At 28.5% G+C, this 9,346-nt stretch overlaps 1 protein-coding gene across 1 annotated transcript; it reads left to right on the top strand.

The window, feature by feature from the left end:
• The first annotated feature begins 6,197 nt into the window (after window positions 1-6,197).
• Window positions 6,198-6,874, top strand: LOC111489107 (cyclin-dependent protein kinase inhibitor SMR1-like). Its single transcript, XM_023137154.1, has one exon. The coding sequence runs from the start codon at window positions 6,304-6,306 to the stop codon at window positions 6,694-6,696; it is 393 nt and encodes a 130-aa protein (XP_022992922.1). The 5' UTR covers window positions 6,198-6,303; the 3' UTR covers window positions 6,697-6,874.
• Window positions 6,875-9,346: the final 2,472 nt, after the last annotated feature.

The raw sequence follows: 9,346 nt of genomic DNA, 5'->3' as shown, positions 1-9,346 counted from the left end.
TATATATAATAATCGTTTTCTGGAAAAGGTATTCGAATTTAAATCAAATAAAACAGAATTTGGTACTCTACAGATTTAATTCAGTACTTTTTATTTATATACTCCACCTAGTATAGTTTAATTATAGAGGTTTTTTAAATTGTGAAGCTGAAAGTAAACCTAACAGACTAAAGCAAATAGTATCAGTTGTTTTGAGTATGGAGACAATAGGCCTCTAAGGGGTGGATTGTGAGAGGCACTAAATGGTGTGCTAGAGAGTACGATAGGTTCCGAAAAGAGTGAATTGTGAGATTTCACAGAGAGTGTAGAACGAAACATTCTTTATTTTTGTATGAAAACTTATCTCTAATAAACTGATGGTAACTAATAGCCTAAAACAAATATACAAATCTTTTCAGGATTTCATACACAAATTTCATAGGACGTATAGATATGTGTTCTCCTAATAACCCGACCCAAAAGGATTTGAAAATGCAATATTTTGAGCATACCCTTATCTGTGGTGGGTTCTTAACTAAAGTCGTATCATCTCTGCGCGATGAGAAGCATTTTCTATTAACTATTAGGTATTGAATCTAACATGTGAATGTCGCGTTTATCGTGTCGTACGAAAAATCGATTTTTTTTTTTTTTTAAAGTTATTTAAAGCGCAAATTTCGTGGGCTTCTAGAGTTTTCTGACTCTATATGGACCTTATGCGAAAGTAAGCCCAAAACGAAAATGAACACGTTGTTAATTAAGATAGTGTACCACTCACAATTGAATTTATAGTGAAATTTGAAAAATCAAAACTATTTTATTTTATTTTATTTTATTTTTAAATATTAATAGTTAACCATAAACTAAACCTATCTCCCATTTATTAACTATTTGATTTTTTAAGAATTATTATTCAAAGTCAATTAAACGGCTTACTTCGCCCCACTTATTTATTTATATGTTATAATATTTAAATTTTTATTTTTATTTTTATAAATTATGATTAACTTATATATATTTTTATAAATCATGATATTATCTGTCTATCCATTTTTTTTTTCTTATGAGTTATTAGACTTATTTAGGAGGGGGAAAAGCCCCAATAATTTTTTTTTTTTTTTTTTTTTTTTTAAGAATCAAATAATTTGGGTAGGTGTGTAAATTCCTAAAGGCCTTTTATTTGAGGGACAGTGACATTGGAACCACAAATGAAACAGCTTTAATTCGCAGCTGCTCGATAATAAATACAAAAAAACCACATAATTTATTCATATCTTCTTCTTATTATTCTTATTATTATTATTATTATAAAATGCAATAATAAATATTAGAAAAAAGCTTATTTTTATTTCCCTTTTTATTCTTACGTAAATGGCACTCTAGTATTAAAAAAAAACAGTTAAAATAATTATTTACGTGAGAAAAATACCAAAATTAGAAATATGGTTCTACCGAACGTGGGTTGATCCGGAATTAATCTCCAAATAATATAAAAAAAAAAAAAAAAAACAAAACGTGTGGAGCATTATGCAATGAGCTTTGGGAGCTGTGCGTGCGGCGTGGCTGCGCGCGCCGTCGACTTCCATTATTAACTCTCTTAATGCGCATTTGAGTTTTAGCTTAGCCTCCTAAGCCATTGTTTTTAGCCGTCTTTTTTGTGATCCTTCAAATCTTCCGTATCTCAAGGCTTGGTTTATATTTAGTCTTTTTTTCGTAAAAAGTTATTTAATTATATATACAAATAATTCAAAGTGACCTAAAAATAACTTGATGATTATAATATACTAAGAAATCTCAAACGATTTTTTTAATTAGTTCTCTAGTAGCCACCTAAAAAAAATCTTAAATATTGCCGTTATATTATAGATTATTGATTTACTTTTATATCCTTAATAATTACTGGAAACTTTATTATGCTTTAATCAATTATAAAAAATATTTTTATTCACTCGATTAAATTATTCAGTATATAGTAAATTCTATAATTGATAAATATATTTTTTTTATATTTTATTTTTGAGTTCAAATTACATTCATGTATTTACTCGATACAAGTCCTTTGTATGATGCACAGAGAATCTTGTAACCAACATATGGGCCCGTCATATTTAATACAATGTATATGAAAATTATCATTATTTTCAAATATAAATATTTAAAATTCGTATTTCATAATTTTTTTAATTTTTACAGCTTCCTGAAATATCAAAACTAACAAAAGAAAAAAAAAACCGGGAAACAGATGTATTTAACCATGACAATGACATGCTTATTTCTTGTCTTAAAAATAAAATAAAATAAAAAGTCAATGTATTATCAACTTTACAAGGTTCTGATAACTCGTAAATTACGTATTATATTTATAATTTTTTTTAATAAAATATTAAACACTTGTAAATTTATGTGTATTTTTAAATAATTTACGTACTTAGAGATTTTATTTCCTTTTTTACATTTAGCAAATTGTGAAATAAACATTATTTTAATAAATAGATTAAAAAAAAAAGTTTAAAGCCAATAAAAAATAATAATGTATTTAAGAACAGCACAGTGGTGAAATGAATTTATGGTCTTAAATAAAAATGTATTAAATGAAATACAACTTACCCCNCTTTTGTTTTTTTTTTTTTTTTTTTTTTTTTTTTTTTTTTTTGTTTGATGACCAGACAAAATAAGACACATTAACTCAACCAAATAAAATCATTGCCAACAACAAAAGTTAAAAATAAGAAAAAAATAATAATAAAAAAAAAAGAAACCCTAATCACCTCGACAGAGGTCCTCAAATTCCACGTTCGTTAAGAAGGAAATCGAAACATTTTTTACGAGAGTATGAAAACTTCTCTTTAATTTAAAGAGAAGCCAAAACAGAAAAACCTAAAAACAATATTTAGTATCAGTGAACTTTGATCGTTACAATTTGTATCATAGAAAATAACGTGTTTAGGTCTTGAACTTTCGTGAAAATTATAATTTAGTCTCGAAACTTTTAAATTTATAAGAATTTAATAAGTTTATGAATAATATAAATATCTTAAAGAAAAAAAAAGGGGTGTGTGAGGGAGATAGAAAAAAAAGAGGGAATAAAGCATAAGATAATAATAAGGGAATGATTAATGCTGAAATCCAAGCAGTTGGTACGCTACCAGACACCTCACGTGGAAAGATTCACTTTTGGCAATGAGTTGGAATTTGGTAACCCAATCCCATCCAAAATCCTAATCCAATTTTCACCTCTTTTTTTTCTTCTTTTAAATGTAATAAATAATTAATTATTTATAATTCAACCACCTTGGAGAGATCTGGCACGGATAGCTGGATGGCCTTATTGAGGACTACCAAGGTATCCGATGCTTCCATACGCACCGTTTTGGGGGTTGGATCTTCGTGACTCAGTTTCATTTCTTGCCGCCGCTACTCCACGCGCCTGCTTTATCCTATGCCCCAAAATTTACTCACTAATTCCAATAAGTCATTATTATTATTTTCCATTTTTATTTGTACAATTTTATTTATTTAGTTATGAGTCAAATTTTCATCTAGGATTCAATTAAATAAATTATTTTTTCAATTAAAAAATTATGGAATTAAAAACAATATGATTATAAAAAGCAAGGGAACAATTAAAATGTTGTCTGGATCGATGTTCTCATGCATCCAAGTGCAGGAACACAAATTCAAAAGATTAAAAAAAGGAGGAATATTAAATATATAATAATAATAATTTAGGAATTGCCACGTCAATTCATGATGATTAAGAAACATTATAGTGGGTTTGAACAGCAGGTTCCTTCTTTAGCATGTGCAATCATATGAACATGTCATAAAAGTGAGTGTGAGTTACACGCGCTATTGAGAGCGTGTGAGGGGTAAAGTGTGGGTTTGGCCTTAACGAACTCCACTGCAGCAGTGTCCACATGTGTATGTCCAAAAAGCAAGAGAGCCCACGATGCCCAGATCGGGCAAGGCTATTAATTAACCTGATTGCCCCAATCTTAACACGATCCGTCGAAATGGGTACTTTTACTTCTCTTCTACGCTCGACACGTGTCTTCCACGTCAACTCTTTGTAAAATTCCTCTCATTCTAAATCAAGTAATTAGAGCCTAAAATTACGTTAATTAATATATCGCTCTACTCTCCGTTTTTTTTTTTTTTTTTTTTTTTTTTTTTTTTTTTTTTTTTTTTTTTTTTTTTTTTTTTTTTTTTTTTTTTTTTTTTTTTTGGCTTTATTTGGTGTAGTTTCAATATATATTAGATTTATTTAGTTATTTTTTCTAAAAATATTTTTTATTTTTTATTACCTTTCTAGCTTGAAGCTTATTATTATAGTTTAAACCCATTTCCATAATAAATAAATAAATAAAAAATCATTGACCAAATGAATTAATTTTAATTTTATTTAAGCTATTACCACTGAAATAGAACAACACCAAAAAATACAAAAATCATAATAATGTTTTAACCTTCAAATCATAGTTTTATATTAAGAATTGTTTCATCCTAATAATTTTTTAATATATATATATATATATAAAATTTGAGATGTATCTAATGAATTCATAATTATATATTGAGTATATTTTATTAAATTTTAGTCAACTGTCGAATAAATTAAGACAAAAGATTTATTAATCACAAAATTAAAATTTTAAAAATTTATTAAAATATATGCAAATATAATAATGTATTTATTAAGTATGAATTTAGGTTAAGTTTTGTATACGTAAATAATATATTTTAATTTTAATTTTGCATAATTTTTTTTTTATTTATATGATTAAATTCTTCGATTTAAAAGTAAGTTAAAAGTTAGATTTTCAAATCTATACTTTTACGTTATTTAAATTTGGAATGATAAAAATAAATATCATTATGCATCAAATTATTATAATAAATTTGTGAAAGTTTAAAAAGAATAATGAAATAAGTTTTAAATTATTGTTTTTATTACACTAACATATTAATAAATACTAGTTACACTTATTTAGCATAAAGGATAAAATTGCGAAATTGCAGTTTTAGGTGAAAAATATAGGTTTACTTTTAATAATTAAAACATAGAATGATGTAAATAGCAATATATCTCATCTTTATACATCAAATCATCGAAACAAACACAATTAATGATACAAAAATTGCATCATAAGCTTGGTATAAATTAATTTATTTGGCTGTCACAAATAAATGTAATAAATTCGAAATATGAAAAGACTAGAATGCCCCTAAGACTATCCTCCCATTTTGAAGTTAGACCGGGCTTTTAATACACAAAATTAGCAACTAAATGGCAAAATTTGTTTGATAATTCAAAATATTAGCCATGCAAGTTTCATGAAATTAAACTTAAAGGTCACTAATTCTTATTAATACTTTTAAAAACTTGATTAAGATTTCACACATAACTCTAATGGCTTGTTATGTCGTCCGGTTCACAATTTTAAAATATTCTTTCTCTTTCCAATCTATATAGAATTTCACAATCTATCCTCTTTAGGGACCGACAGTTCTTGCTGACATTATTTGCATTAGTTCAAACCAATTGCTAGCAGATACTGTCCGTTTTTACTCGTTACCTATAATCGCCAGCCGCATGATTTTAAAACTCGTATGTTAGGAAGAGGTTGTCACAACTTTATAAGAAATGTTTTATTTCCCTATCCAATCGATGTGAGATCTCACAATCCATTTCATATAGGGTCCAATGTACTCGTTAGCAAACCGTTCGATGTCTGGCTCTAATACCATTTGTCACAAACAAAGTTCACCACTAATAGAAATTATCTACTTTAACTCATTACGTATTGTCTTCGGCTGCACGGTTTTAAAACACGTATGTTTGGAAGAGGTTTCGTAACCTTATAAGGAATGCTTCATTCCCCTCTACCATCGACGTGGGGCTCATTACGTATCGCTCTCAACTACATGATTGACGTCTATAATTTAGCGTGAAAAAAAGGTAAATTTTTAATTGGGTAGATATGGCATGAGAGTGGAAAGGTTTGTAAATATTATTTGTAGTAATAAACGAATAGTCTTTTGCCCCTTTGCTGGTAGGAACAGAGGAATAAAGACTCTCTCTCTCTCTCTCTCTTAATTATCTTCAAATGCACGCCATTCTTAAGACTCATTTTTTTTTTTCTATTTTCTAAAAATAAATAAATAAATAAATATTAATTTTTCTACCCACATAAATACTCGCTCCCCTCAAGCCCAAACAAACATTATTCTTCGTTTTTCACCCAAATCCCTCTCCCTCTCCCTCCCTCTCTCTCTCTCTCTTTTATTGTTATATTTAATCGTAACATCGCGAAGCTCTCAGAAATGTCCACAGACCTCGATCTCCGACGGACTCTGCTGGAAGTCGTCCGCCGTCCGGCGATCAAGCTTCAAATTCCACGGCCGTTGTCATCAATGGCAGCCGATCACGGCGGTGTGATAATTCAGAAAGAGAGAATTGATAACATCGACGGCGGCGATGAAGAATTATGCTGCCGCACGCCGACATCAGCAGAGAACAAGATTCCAGTGGTGCTACAATGTCCGCCGGCGCCGCGGAAACGGAAGAGACCTCCGACTTGTAGAAGAAGACTAATCGAGCTTGAATTCGTGGAGATCGTGAGTAGAGAAGAGATCGAACCGTATTTTACTTCGAGTTTCGATCACGAAAACAGAGTAAAAAAATCCGCTAAAATTAGCTTCTGCGAGTGTAAATGATCAGTAATTTCTCCAATCGCCATTGTTAATTAGCTTCTTCTTCTTCTTCTTCTTCTTCTTCTTCTTCTAATTCTTTCTTTTTTCCTCTTCAATTAATGTAAAATTCTCTCTGAACGCTAATGTAAAACGAATTATCACACGTTACGTTCAATGTATGTAAGACGATTTTAGTTTCCGCTCAAAATTTCAGATCCGAATTCGATCAAAAACTACAATTAATTAATATTTCACAATTTCAGGAAATTGAATTTGTTCGTTTTTCATTGGATCTCTCTTGAGTTTTTAGGTGCGATAAGGGAAAGAGAAACGGCGTGAAGACAGAAGAGAAGATGAGAAAGCGAAAGGGCATTTTTCTGGTTGTTACGTAATTTCAAGATAAGAAGATAGTGGCTGATCTGTCTAATTTATATTAAATAATTACGAGTTATATCTCAAAATTAATTAATTAAATGTTCATTAATTACTAAATCTAATATTGCTTACATCACCGAAAATTGTTACCCATTGCATTCTTGATATACTTAGTATAGGTATTACCACGCGAATAAATTAGAGAAGTTTTATTTTAGAGAGTCGATGTGAGACTTTCATCAAACACCTCCCTTCGAACAAATTATGTCTTCTGTTCGATATTTGAGGATTTTATTGACATGTCTAATTTAGAGCATGACTTTAATATTATGTTAGATGAACACGACTTTCGATAATGATATGATATTGTCCACATGTTCAAGGCTTTGCTCTAGGCTTCTCAAAAGACCTTAAACCAATGAAGATAATATTTTTTTTTTATTATAAACCATGATCATTCCCTAAATTAGGCGGTGCGACTTTATCAGCACACTAGTGATTTAACCTGTTACTCATTAGAGTAGTACGTAATTTATTTTTAATTACGGAATTTCGTACGATTTTCGAGTCAGCAACTAATAATAATAAAAAAAAAGATAATATATAATTTTTTAAAAAAATTTATTTTAGTTTATGTATATTGTTTCTCTTTCATATCTCTTAGATAGTGAGATCCCATCTAGAGGATCTGGTGGAAGAGTAAAAAGAGAGGCAGCTTGCATGCAAAAAGGTCTTCGGGCAATGGAAGAGAGTGCCAATTACGAAAATATCCTTGTTTAGTTTCAATTAATTGTAAAAATTCAATTTAATTTTTTTTAGTTAATTTTTGCTAAATATTAAAAAGTATTTTATATAACATGTTTTGTTCAAACATTATTGATATTCAATAACAATACAGATCTTTTAGAAGATTTAAACAAATTATAATTAAATACAAAATTAAAATGATAATTTAACTTAATTTATTTTAGAAAAATGAAGCATAATATATATTAATTAACATCAAATCATTATTTATTGCTTCTAAAACATCCCTTCTTACCCAAAGGACAACGTAAATTCCTTTTTCTTTAATTTTAAAATCAAAATTGTTTTCAATAGTCAAAATGACAGCGGGCGAGAGGGAACTGTTCAAGCAAGAAATAATTCATGTCCCAAATTACCATTTTACCCTTTTTTTTAATTGAAATTGAGTGGATAATTAGAGAACACGATATATTCTTGTATTCTTTTTCAATTTCAATCACAAGAAATTGAACGAAAAAAAAAAAACCAAAAAGGACAGCATGCTCGTCTTGTTACGTGTCACAATTATATTTACTCGTCTCCGATACTTAAATTTTTAAATATTGACAAAAATAAAAAAAAAGCTATATTAATAGAAAAGATCTACAATGAAAACAAAGTAAAAGGTTTGAAACAGGTAGATGGCCACTACCAGCAATGACCTCCCGAATGATTTAGAGATTAATGAAATTACGATCAACCATTCGTTGAATCAAAGAGAGTAAGCAATTCACTTCACAACACATAAGGCTAAATTATTGGGTTGATTGACGAGTTAACGAAGATATCAAAACTAGTTGTGAATTCGAACTCCAATATTGCTATATCATTTTCACGTGTTTGTTAATTTATTTATTTTTATTAAAAATAAAATAATATTTTGGAAATTGGGCAAAGAAATTCCATATGTAACATACAAGCTTGGGTATAATAATTATATATGAAAGAAATGATTAAAAATTGAAAAAAGAGTTTGAGGAATGTTCAGTCAATAGCTTCATTTTGACGTGTGTGATAACTTGGAGAGGATAATGAGTTATAGCATAAATGAAAGAAGAATTTGACTCAAATAGTAAACAAATTGTTGTATAAATTACGACCCGATTCTTTTTAACCTATCATAAAAATTTTGGTCGAAAATTATGACATAAAACAGTATAGAATCACGTAACGATTGAAATTTTTATTTTAGGTCACAATTTGATCATTTCATATTTTAATATAGCGTAGAATTTATATATATGAATATATTTAAATGGTATTAATTATTATAGATATTTTAATTTTCGTTTTAATTAATGTGCTAGTTTGAAAAGGTACTAGTAATGGTAATAAACTGTTTTACTGAAAGAGAAAAAAAAAAATTATTTGGTAAAGAGTTACGCTATCGCCATGCAAAATTGTGATGTTCAAGTGATTCTGAAGGCAGCCTCGCCAATGAGAATTTTATGTATTTTTTTTCCCTAAAAAAGGACAGATTGGAGGATTTTTTTTTTTTTTTTTTTTTTTTTTT

This window comes from Cucurbita maxima, unplaced genomic scaffold (assembly GCF_002738345.1).
Source record: "Cucurbita maxima cultivar Rimu unplaced genomic scaffold, Cmax_1.0 Cma_Scf00001, whole genome shotgun sequence".
In the NCBI taxonomy this organism is placed as follows: domain Eukaryota; kingdom Viridiplantae; phylum Streptophyta; class Magnoliopsida; order Cucurbitales; family Cucurbitaceae; genus Cucurbita; species Cucurbita maxima.
This window is presented reverse-complemented; position numbering and strand designations above follow the sequence as displayed.

Bases quoted from the DNA above. Each gene is read 5' to 3' on its own strand.
- LOC111489107 (XM_023137154.1), top strand. From the start codon at position 6,304: ATGTCCACAGACCTCGATCTCCGACGGACTCTGCTGGAAGTCGTCCGC.